This window comes from Dendrobates tinctorius, unplaced genomic scaffold, assembly GCF_039654945.1.
Source record: "Dendrobates tinctorius isolate UK_male_01 unplaced genomic scaffold, ASM3965494v1 ptg000196l, whole genome shotgun sequence".
Classification (NCBI taxonomy): Eukaryota; Metazoa; Chordata; class Amphibia; order Anura; family Dendrobatidae; genus Dendrobates; species Dendrobates tinctorius.
Genome location: NW_027361863.1, coordinates 16,565,001 through 16,577,500, shown reverse-complemented (window position 1 = coordinate 16,577,500; position 12,500 = coordinate 16,565,001). Strand labels below are relative to the sequence as shown.

The 12,500-nt window shown below is 49.7% G+C and overlaps 1 protein-coding gene across 6 annotated transcripts in view; it reads left to right on the top strand.

Moving 5' to 3' along the window:
• The window catches only part of ZNF384 (zinc finger protein 384), a 52,802-nt gene that overhangs the window by 24,072 nt on the left and 16,230 nt on the right, over positions 1-12,500 (top strand). For 3 of the 6 annotated variants that reach the window (XM_073552945.1, XM_073552943.1, XM_073552944.1), the window contains exons 6-9: positions 3,984-4,208; positions 6,908-7,090; positions 8,407-8,589; positions 8,842-8,920. In XM_073552945.1, coding sequence (XP_073409046.1) covers positions 3,984-4,208; positions 6,908-7,090; positions 8,407-8,589; positions 8,842-8,920 — 670 coding nt within the window. The remainder of the gene's footprint in view (positions 1-3,983; positions 4,209-6,907; positions 7,091-8,406; positions 8,590-8,841; positions 8,921-12,500) is intronic. The other 3 variants (XM_073552948.1, XM_073552947.1, XM_073552946.1) reach the window with 2 other exon arrangements.

Sequence of the window (12,500 nt, the reverse complement as noted above, 5' to 3'; positions counted from 1 at the left end):
TCCTTGACTTCCCTGCCTTATCAGTGCGGCCACCTATTTGGGGAGAAGTTGGATCAACTTATCTCCGACTCCACAGGAGGAAAGAGCTGGTTTCTCCCTCAACAAAGGTCAAAACGCTTTTTTGTCACCCGTTTTCAGGCACGTTTTCGGGCCTTTCGCAACCCCGGGTGGACTACAGCGGCCAATTCCGCCGCCTCAGGCCGCTCCAACCAGGATAGGGAGCGGCAGGTCTCATATAGAGCCAACCCATTGGGGAGAATGCATAACTCAGCAGATCAGATCGAGGGGATCCAGATCCCAAAGATCGTCGGCCAAACGACTCGAGGCCTTTACCAGACGACACCGGCAAGGTGGGCGACCGCCTACTCTGGTTTCACCACGTCTGGGTCAATGTCGCTCACGGCGCATGGGGAAAGGAATTGGTGGCTTCAGGTTACAAATAGAATTTTTCAGATATCCTCCAAGACTGTTTTTTTTTTCCCGACTTCCCAGGGTGGATACCCAGGCAAGGGCACTATTGGGAGCCATCAAATCGCTCCAGCACAACGGAGTCATTGGTCCAGTGCCGGAACACGAAAGAGCTCATGGGTTCTATTCCAACCTTTTGTGGTTCCCAAAAAGGACGGGTCTGTCAGGCCTGTTTTGGACCTGAAGCTTCTGAACAAATTCATCAGGATCAGACATTTCCGGATGGAGTCTCTCCGTTCAGTCATATCGGCCATGGAGCAGTGAGAATTCTTGGCCTCAATAGACATCCAGGATGCATATCTGCATATTCCAATTTTTCCTCCTCATCAGAGGTTTCTACGCTTCACCATCGGCGATCAACATTTTCAGTTCGTAGCGCTACCCTTCGGGCTAGCCACGGCTCCCAGAGTGTTCACAAAGGTTATGGCAGTTGTCATGGCCACACTGCATTCTCGAGGCATAGTCGTCTTGCTTTATGTGGACGACCTCTTGGTCAAGGGCCCGTCAATACGGGCATGCGAGGAAAAGGTCAACATCACGCTAGATACTCTTGCCCGCTTAGGATGGTTGGCAATGCAAAGAAGTCATCCCTTGTGCCAGCTCAGAGGATCTCCTTCCTAGGAATGATCTTCGACACTTGCTGAGGGTTGGTAATTCTCCCTCAGGAAAAGGCGCTAGCTCTCCGGCAGGGAGTCCGGACACTTCGCCAACCAGTCCCTCATACCATCCGATCCGGGATGAGGATTCTAGGGAAAATGGTGGTGGCAATGGAAGCGATACCTGTCGCCCAGTTCCACCTTCGCCCCCTGCGGCACGCCCTCTTGTCAGCCTGGGACAAGAATCCTTTCACGCTCGATCGGCGGTGCCAACTGTTCTCTCAAGTCAGGCAGTCGCTCAGATGGTGGATAACCAGTTCCTCTCTGGCCCAGGGGAAACCTTTCCCCCCAGATCATTGGCTGGTAATGACAACTGACGCCAGTCTCCTCGGTGGGGGAGCGGTGTTTCGCCACCACACAACCCAGGAACGGTAGTTGCCACAGGAGGCACGCCTCCCGATCAACTTATTGGAGATACGACCAATTCGGCTGGCTCTGCAGAAGTTTCATCACTTTCTAGCAGGCCGCCCCGTCCGGATTCAATTGGACAACGCCACGGCGGTGGCTTACATAAATCATCAAGGGGGCACCCGCAGCAGAGCAACCATGTGCGAGGTGGGGCTCGTTCTTCAGTGGGCCGAAACAAACCACTCGGTGATTTCGGCTGTCCGCATTCCGGGGCGTGGAAAAATGGGCGGCAGACTTTCTCAGCTGGCAGGGTCGTGCATCCGGAGAGTGGTCTCTACATCCCGAAGTTTTTCAGCAGATTTGTCAACTGTGGGGAGCTCCGGATGTGGACCTGATGGCTTCCAGAGTGAATGCCAAGGTGCCCACATATGTCGCTCAGGCCAGGGACCCGCAGGCATTCGCGGTGGACGCGTTGGCTCTGCCATGGAACCAGTTTCGCCTCCCATATCTATTTCCCCCCGCTGCCACTACTTCCGAGAGTCATGAAAAAGATCAGGACGGAAGTGATGCCGGCGATTCTGCTGGCCCAGACTGGCCCCGTCGAGCGTGGGACGCAGATCTAATGCAGCAGCTCGCCGACGTTCCTTGGCACCTGCCAGAGTGCCCAGATCTACTTTCTCAAGGGCCGATTTGCCACCCGAACTCAGGGACCCTGTGTTTGACGGCATGGCCGTTGAATCTTTGATTCTAACCCAGGCAGGGTTCGGGAGCGAGGTGGTCGCTACAATGATTAGCGCCCGGAAGCCTCCTTCAGCACGAGTTTACCACCAATACCTGAAAGGTGTTCTTTGCGCTTGGTGTTGAGGCTGCGGTGTTTCTCCGCTGAGATTCTCGATCCCCAACATCTTGGCTTTCCTCCAGTCGGGCTTAGAGAGCCCGGATAGCTCAGTCGGTAGAGCATTAGACTCGGGCTTTGCCCCAGGTTCCCTCAGGAGACAAATATCGGCCTTATTCGTCCTGTTCCAGCGCAGAATTGCTACCAATTTGCAGGTGAGGACTTTTCATTCAGGGGGTCTCCCACTTGGTACCTCCCTATAAGGCGCCTATGGACGCCTGGGACCTTAACATGGTCCTAAGTGTTCTGCAACAAGCTCCATTTGAACAGCTTCAGGATGTCTCTTTGAGGTACCTTTCCTGGAAAGTGGTGTTCCTAGTGGCCATCAATTCCATCAGGCAGGCTTCAGAGCTGGCGGCCCTATCCTGCCGAGCTCCGTTCCTCACTTTCCATAAGGATAAGGTGGTCCGCAGACCAGCCCCTCCTTTTCTGCCGAAAGTCTTGTCTTCTTTTTCACATTAATGAAGATGTTGTTTTGCCTTTCTTTTGTCCAGCACCGGTGCACCGTGTGGAAAAGGCTCTTCACACGTTAGACCTGGTAAGAGCCTCCGGAAGTACGTATCGCGGACGGCACCCTTTCGTCAGACGGACACGCTGTTCGTGCTCCCCGAAGGGCGCAGGAAGAGACTCGCTGCCTCAAAATCGACCATAGCCAGATGGATTCATTTGACTATTCAGGAGTCCTACCGCATTAGAGGCACGCCGATTCCAGCAGGGATCAGAGCGCACTCTACTCGGGCTGTGGGCGCCTTTTGGGCGCTGCGGCACCAGGCTTCGACGGAACAGGTTTGCAAGGCAGCAACCTGGGTCCAGCCTGCACACATTTGCCAAACATTATATTATCCATGCTCAGGCCTCGGCGGATGCGACCCTGGGTAGAAGGATTCTCCAAGCAGCGGTGGCACACCTTTTAAACAAGAGGTGCATGTAGCTTGGATCGGTGAGTCAATCTCCCATCCAGGGACTGCTTTAGGACATCCCACAGTATGTGTCCCCCAATGAGGCGAAGGAGAAACATGGATTTTTGTGATAACTCACCGTAAAATCCTTTTCTCCGAGACGCTCATTGGGGGGGGACAGCACCCACCCTATTAGCCAGTTGGCTCTGTTTTTGTTTAGTTAATACGTATTTATTTATGTGATATAAGGGTGGTCCTTTTCTGGACATGTTGTACCTGTATTAAGGCTGATTTTGTTGTCCTCCTACTGTTTTGGCACCAAACAGTTCCGCCCTCTTTTTTTCACTTGGTGTCAGCCTCCTAGCGGCAAAAGCATACACCCACAGTATCTGTGTCCCCCAATGAGCATCTCGGAGAAAAGGATTTTACGGTGAGTTATCACAAAAATCCATGTTTTTGTGCTACTTAAAAACAAAACCTTATTTGCAAAGCTATATGAGCGTGTTTGGCTTTTTCCGTAATCATGACCACCTCTGGCTGCAGCATATAACTAGGTATTCCCATCTCGGCCAGTACTGATCCCTTTTTGAGGCCCAGATTGGTTATCACTAGCAGGTTCTCATCTGTTTCCAGTAGCTTTGTGCACGTTGTCTGCTATTCCTCCATCATATCCCCTACCCGTATATTATAATTACCAGACCTGACAATCTGTTTCAGATGCCGGATGTGCTCCATCACCTTTTACTCCAAGTCCGAGATGCAGATTCACTCCAAATCTCACACGGAGGCCAAGCCCCACAAGTGCCCTCATTGCTCGAAAACCTTTGCCAACAGTTCCTACTTGGCTCAGCACGTGCGGATCCATTCGGGGGCCAAGCCCTATACCTGCAGTTACTGTCAGAAAGCCTTCCGCCAGCTGTCTCACCTGCAGCAGCACACACGGTAAGAGGGACACAATGCAAGTAGCCTACAGGTTTTGACATTTGTGAACTGGGTGCAAAGTGGATGAGGATCTTCGGCTGACGCTGCCACATTCATTTCACATTATCTACATTAATCTACAGACAGATACTGCAGGATGATGGATACTTCTCTAATATGTGCTCTCTCGGACTCTGGCTGAGGGTCGCAGTGCTAGCGGCAGGTCGATATATGATGTGAATGTGATGCTATTGCAGGACATGGAGTCCGCCAGTCTCACACTTATTTCCATTGATACCAGGGAGAGTTTCCATTCGGACATCGTGTCACGTGTTACTTGCCTCCTCCATGTACACCGCAGTCGCACTGTCATGTGTCCTTGTTTACGACGCTGAGACGTCGCCATCTTTCTGATCACACCACCATGTATTCTCACTTGTGCACTGACATGTTGTTTTCTGCTTCCAAAGTCAATTTTGTATCCCTTGTGTCAACTTTCACCTTTTATTTTCTGCCAGTGTTTCCACCCTCTTGTCTACTAATATTCCTTGAGGACACTTTACTCTGCTGCTTTCAGCTTTTTTCATCTGCATTTTCCTTGCTTTTCTGATACCTCCAGCCATTAGATCCAGTACTCAACTAGTTTAAAGGAATTGTTTTTAGGATAGATGATCAATATCAGATCAGTATGGTATTGACAGCCGGCGCTGCCAATGACCATCGGTTTGCTGCTGCCATGGTGGTTCAAAGAACCATTCTGGGTACTGACTGCTCAGACGCCATTCATAACAGGAGCTAAGCTGCAGTACCTGAGTACAGCCATTACACAGTGTACGGTGCTGTTCTGGCCTCTGGGTTTCCATTGGTGGGTTCTACGGTTTCGGACCCCCATCTATCTTGACATTTACGATCTATACAAAGAACAGGTCCTCCATATAAAAGTCTAAGATACAACCCTTTCTGGAAAGCGTCCGCTTAACAAGTCTGTGGTCCCATAAAAGTCAACAGTAAAGACGTCTTCTGGGTATCTTTTCTTAAACTTTGTAGTAGCTTTTACAGCAAGATTTATTATTAATGTGAAAACCCATCCCCAAAACTCATACAGACAATGTATCGGACCCAAAACCCTGTGTTCTTTCAGAACCAAGACCAGGCTGGTAAAATCGATCAGATCCTAAATTAATACCCTAAAGGTTAAGACCCCAGACCGGGTACAAGTAATAACAATATAGTTATTGCTTCTGGTTAGCCACCACTTCCAACCCCAGGACATCCTGATGTTGGCCCAAACTGGACCCTGACAGTAGATTTGCTTCTGATCTGTCATAATGGATGAATTGGTGGATGCAGCTGTGATGGTGGGTCGATAGAGAGCGGTCTGCATTCATCTCTGGGTCAGATTCAGGCTCCAACCCCCCTGGTTTCAGCTGCAGCGTCCGGATTTCTGCAGTGTGTTCTTGCCTCCTTGCAGTTGGTCCACCAGCTATCTCCAGTTTCTTGTGTTAGCTGTACTCTCTGACCTACGGTTCTGCAGTTTCCATAAGATTTATTTGCATTCTCTGCTCCGCATTACCCACATGCCCTTTTTTTTTTTCTTTTTTTTTGCTCTGCCCCGCATCAGCCGGTATCTTTTTCTCTTCCGTTGTTCACATCATGCACTCTGTTTCTTTTGCCAACTTCATCCTCCCTTGTCTGTTCAATTGTCCTCTCATGCCAATCATTTCTTAACTAAAATCCTGTCTAGTCTTCCCTCTGCCATGTTCATGTCTCATCCATATCTGCTTTATACTGGTGCCTTGTCTCTTCTTCCCGCTAACAGCTGCTTGCTCGCCTGGGTGCAGCACACGACAGGCGCCCAGGTCACCGCTCCATCACATCCCCTGCTCCTCAGCGCCAACATTAGAAATAGAGTGAACACTTTGGCAGGACCCAGGTCTGTACTCCGCAGCCGCTGAGCGGGAGCTCTCCTGTGTACTCCTCTTTTAATTAGCCAACCTGGCATCTTTCGTATCACACAACAATGACGGTTTGCCGAGCTGGCTAATCAAAATAGGCAATTTTCAGGTATCCCGTCCACCAGCCTCTGAATAGTCTCACGCCTGCTGGATCATGGTCCCGCAAATCAATTTGTTCATATATACTTTATAGCTCCATTTTCTATGTTTTTTTTTTCATTGCTCCATTTACAAGAATTGGTGATCCTGATACTCAGCCTGTAAGGCTTTTTGTGGGAGAAACAGATTCCCCGCTGCAGCCGAATCCTTCCTCCACAGAAGGTAGCCATTATAGATTATCATTGCCACATAGTCACTCCCCTCATATAATGATCAATGGAAACCGCTGAGGGGATTATAGGCAGGGTATTATACCACATGCAGGGTATAAGGGGGCACAGATTCAAAGACAGGCGAGCTGCAGTACCTGAGAACGGCCACTAGAGTGTAGGGTGCTTGTGCGATTCTAACTCTGTACACGAAGAACATGCGGCCGTGGGATCTGCAAACAGCCGATAGTGATGACTTCTCCCGCTAGAAAACCTCTTCCAACCCTCCCAGGGTTTTATCCATCCAGCGATAACGTTGTCAGGAGCGGAGTAGTTTCACGTATTAGGCCCTTATTACAGCAGCAGGATCACTCCCGCTTGCATACATAGGACACCCGCATCACCACCATCATCTTCACCATGGTCGCAGACCCCAACCTTTGTGTTGTTCTGGCAGGATCCACACGAAGGTGCATAGTGCGGTCTCCAAGCCCCACAAGTGTCCGTACTGCTCCAAATCCTTCGCCAACCGCTCCTACTTGACTCAGCATGTGCGCATCCACTCGGGGGCCAAGCCTTACAGCTGCCGCTACTGTCTGAAGGCCTTCCGCCAGCTCTCTCACCTCCAGCAACATACACGGTAAGAGGGCAGGAGGAGAGAGCTGGGGGAGCCCCGACACCAGCATGTTCCCCCACCCACCTAACAATGTACGCACCATGTACATCTCTACATGCACACAGCCCATCCCAGGGCCCACCGCTTCTTTAGTGGGTTGGGGTAAAGCACAGAACCCGTCATTGTCAGTTTTTACTCTGCAACCAAATTGTCCAGCTCCACTTCTATAGTCAACGCTATTATGTAGATAACGCCTTCAAAAGCAAATTCGTAAAACTTAAAGGGGTTCTCCTGAACTCAAAATTTATTACGCTATACATAAGGGGACGTCTGACCCTCCAGATCGAGAATGAGGGGGCCACATAATAATAATAATAATAACACTATTTACACCGGCCCAGTGCCATTTATACGCCAGATATTGCTTGTCCATCTCTTTCCAGCATGTGGGACTTGGCGGAGGTTTCCCTTTAAAGAGGTTGTCTCGTGAAGACAACCCCTCTCTGTATAAGCCACCATGGGAGACAGATGCCACAGAATTGTAATCCCCATTCTGGCGTACTCGAGCCCCTCCGTGTAGTAAATGGACTGGCCGCCATGTCCTACTACACTTCCCCTGCAGAGGATGGGTGCGGGAGCTGGCGACCTGCATGAAACGCGTTTTGTCTGATGTGACGCCCCCTTTAATTATTAAATGGAAATTTCTGCAGCTTTCTAGTGCTTTTTGTACGAGTTGAGATGCATGTGGCCACAACGCAGGTGAATGGAGTTGCCAACGTGCTGCAACCGCAGTCTCGCAAAAAGTGAGAACCGGTTGGATTTTTTTTTTTTTTTTTCAACTGTGGACTATTCACCTGCGATGCGGTAGCCAGCGATCTTTGGCTGCACGACGCTTGTTATGGCCACAGCCTTAGTTTTTTTGTTTTTTTTTTCCGGTTTTCTAGATCTCTGCAGTAAGTGAATAAAGACCATTCTTGGCTGAAAACCTGTAGAGCTAAAACATTTCACAGCTGAGGGTTTGCTACACTTCCAGGGAATGTACTGTGAGCCGGACTATGACATGTGCGGCTGACGTATTGATCTCACAGCATATAGCCTGGGCTGGAATCAGTAGTAACAACTCCTCAGCTGTGAGAAATATCCGGAAAGCTGAAGAAGTTGATGACCGTACCCTGCCATCCCAGTGCTATGTAGAGACATCGTGTTTCCCCATACACTCCCCTGGCGCGCAGACGATGTTGTTTAGCCCCCCCCCCCTGGCCTCGTGCTGATAATTGGCAGGCTGCATACGCAGTTCCCGTAAATTTTTTTCTGTCCCAACCATTGTGTTGTTCTGGCAGAATCCACACGAAGGTGCATATTGTGGTGTCCAAGCCTCACAAGTGCCCGCACTGCTCCAAAACCTTCGCCAACAGCTCCTACCTGGCCCAGCACGTGCGCATCCACTCGGGGGCCAAGCCCTACAACTGCCGCTACTGTCAGAAGGCCTTCCGCCAGCTCTCTCACCTCCAGCAACATACACGGTAAGGGGGCAGGAGGAGAGAGCTGGGGGAGCCCCGACACCAGCATGCACCCTCCTTCCCCTCCACCAACCGCATGCACACGTGTCTGAATGGAAACCGGGTCAGGGGAGGGATGACATCCTGTCTGCTCATTCCAGCCCTCCTCCCATTAACATCCTCCTCCCCTCCCGGCGCCGCCGTCCCGCGCCTGCCACCATTGCCATTGCGCTTTATTCATGTCTTTCTTTATTTTTTATTTTTTCTTCTCTGTAGGATTCACACAGGCGACAGACCCTATAAATGCGTACATCCTGGATGTGACAAGGCTTTCACCCAGCTGTCAAATCTGCAGGTAATGTATTTGTCTCTTCTCGTTGTGGTACGGTCGTTATAAGAGGCTGTGACGCCAAGGTGGGTGACTGCATCGGTACGCATTACATCCGCGGTACTTCTACTAGATTTACAGAAGACGATACAAGATACTGACACCACCAGGACGTCCGACAAATGCAGACTGAGCCAAGGGATCCATGTAAAGGACGGCACGGTGACCGTGGATAGCAGCATAGCATGGAGAAATAGGGTCTCGGGTGCTGTTAGGGCAACAGTTGTATGGAGTTTGCAGGTTTCTTCCTAGGAAAAAATTCTATACCTCTGCAATTTTGCAGCAGAGAAATGTTGCAATGTATGGTTGGTTCCTAAGAGCCCTTATAAGCCACCAATGTACGGCTTATTGCAGTGTATCGGAGCAGTAACAATCTGTGCACACATATACACAGGACAAGCTTATAACCTCTTTATCAAGACCTAGAATGTTTACGTTCAGTGACCGAAAGCAGAAATCTATGGTCACCTTTACAAAATTACTAAACTTCCTCAATAGTCTGCATAAAAAAAACAAATACTTTCCTGATGTAAGGTCTGCATAATTCCTTCACTTATCTAGCTGTCCTGCTGAATCAGACAGTGCACCCCTCCTGGCTCTGAAGGCTTTTCTTCTAGTGGTTTTAAACATTGCAGCTAGGGGGGAGAAGGAGAAAAACGTACCAAGCAGATAATATGATGAAGACTGGGGCAGGCCCTGCACTGGACCAGAGGGGGCGAATCACACAGGCTGTGTGTATATAGGTGGGGAGGGAGCATACAAGGCAGACTGCGAACAGACGGACAGGGTGAGTCACACACTGCTCATCATCCGTGTCCATCTGCACAAGGGAGAGAAGATCCTTTATGATCAGAAGAAGGGAAAATTGTTCCAGAAATGAAGCTGTGCTGATGCAGAATAACTAGTGAAGGCAGCAGCACCCTGGATGCACAGACCTCACATCCAGCATGTATTACTGGGAGAGACAAACTGCAGATCAGGGGATTTGAAAATGAAAGATTAAAGGGAACATGTTACCCCCCCGGGCGTTATTAACTAAAAGAGCCTCTTTCAGCAGCACTAAGGCTGCACTCTTTGAACGTGGCTCTTCTGTTTCTGACCCCCAGTAACGCCGAAATATTAACTTTTATAAATGGGTCCTCATACCTGTAATACGTCCCATAGGTATGGAGTCTCCCCCTGAAGCAGCCGCCTCCCCGCCGTCAATCATGTCTCTGCAGTGTTTGGGCTTCGCCTCCCATATCCGTCCATCATGCCCCTGCTCTGCCGTCTGCCCCGCCTCCCATAACCGTCAATCATGCCCCTTTGCTGCCGTCTGCGCCCCGCCTCCTGTCTCCTATGCCGGCGCCTGCTCTGTGAGAACAGTTCTCGGGCATGCGCAGTGCGCGCTGCCCGTGAGCTGACATTAGGCGATCACGTTTGCGTGTTGTGGAGGCCCCAGATCGTGCCCCACAGTGTGAATACATCATAACACACACACTGCGGGGCAGGATCTGGGGCTGTTTTGTGACACAACAGCGATCTCGCTGTGTGTGACAGGTATCAGCGACCAGCCCCCCTGCCGGGTATCGCCGATCTTTGTGGAAAGCCCTGGACATTTTTTTGATCGTTGGTCTCCTGCTGGCAGGAGCTGGTAACCAAGGTAAACATCGGATTTCTAAGCGCCGCGCTTAGAAACCTGCTGTGTACCTTAGTTACCAGCTCACTGGTATCTAAGGTACACAGCGACGTGCTCGTCGTCGCTGGTGCTGATCGCTGGTGCTGATCGCTGGTGAAGCTGCCTGTTTGGCAGCTCACCAACGATCATGTAGCGACACACAAGCGATCCTGACAAGTTCATATCGTTGTCGGGATCGCTGTTGAGTCACTGTGTGACGGGGCCCTTAGTGCTGCTGAAGGTGGCTCTTTTAAGCCCCCTTTACATTTAGCGATGCACCAGCGATCCCGACCACGATACGACCCGGTCAGGATCGCTGGTGCATCGCTAAATGGTCGCTAGTGAGCTGCCACACAGGCAGATCTCACAGCGATGCAGCAGCGGTCGTTACTTACCTTTCAGACGTGGCGATGAAGACATCCTCCCGCCCGCGTCCACGTGTCGCTCGTCGGCGCCAGCGGGAAGCGGCCGATGAGAAATGGACGTGGACGATCTCACACGATCAGCGATAGCCAGCGGGGGAGCCGGTCGGAGGTACAGTTGTGGCCAAAAGTATTGACACCCCTGCAATTCTGTCAGATAATACTCAGTTTCTTCCTGAAAATTATTGCAAATGCAAATTCTTTGTTATTATTATTGTTATTATTATTATTATCTTAATTTAATTTGTCTTAAATGAAAAAACACAAAAAGAATTGTCGTAAAGCCAAATTGGATATAATTCCACACCAAACATAAAAAAAGAGGGTGGACAAAAGTATTGGCACTGTTCGAAAAATCATGTGATGCTTCTCTAATTTGTGTAATTAACAGCACCTGTAACTTACCTGTGGCACCTAACAGGTGTTGGCAATAACTAAATCACACTTGCAGCCAGTTGACATGGATTAAAGTTGACTCAACCTCTGTCCTGTGTCCTTGTGTGTACCACATTGAGCATGGAGAAAAGAAAGAAGACCAAAGAACTGTCTGAGGACTTGAGAAACCAAATTGTGAGGAAGCATGAGCAATCTCAAGGCTACAAGTCCATCTCCAAAGACCTGAATGTTCCTGTGTCTACCGTGCGCAGGGTCATCAAGAAGTTTAAAGCCCATGGCACTGTGGCTAACCTCCCTAGATGTGGACGGAAAAGAAAAATTGACAAGAGATTTCAACGCAAGATTGTGCGGATGTTGGATAAAGAACCTCGACTAACATCCAAACAAGTTCAAGCTGCCCTGCAGTCCGAGGGTACAACAGTGTCAACCCGTACTATCCGTCGGCGTCTGAATGAAAAGGGACTGTATGGTAGGAGACCCAGGAAGACCCCACTTCTTACCCCGAGACATTAAAAAAGCCAGGCTGGAGTTTGCCAAAACTTACCTGAAAAAGCCTAAAACGTTTTGGAAGAATGTTCTCTGGTCAGATGAGACAAAAGTAGAGCTTTTTGGGCAAAGGCATCAACATAGAGTTTACAGGAGAAAAAAAAGAGGCATTCAAAGAAAAGAACACGGTCCCTACAGTCAAACATGGCGGAGGTTCCCTGATGTTTTGGGGTTGGTTTGCTGCCTCTGGCACTGGACTGCTTGACCGTGTGCATGGCATTATGAAGTCAGAAGACTACCAACAAATTTTGCAGCATAATGTAGGGCCCAGTGTGAGAAAGCTGGGTCTACCTCAGAGGTCATGGGTCTTCCAGCAGGACAATAACCCAAAACACACTTCAAAAAGCACTAGAAAATGGTTTGAGAGAAAGCACTGGAGTAGTTTGCCAAAGAAGAATGGTCTAAAATTCCAGCAGAGCATTGTAAGAAACTCATTGATGGTTACCGGAAGCGGTTGGTCGCAGTTATTTTGGCTAAAGGTTGTGCAACAAAGTATTAGGCTGAGGGTGCCAATACTTTTGTCTGG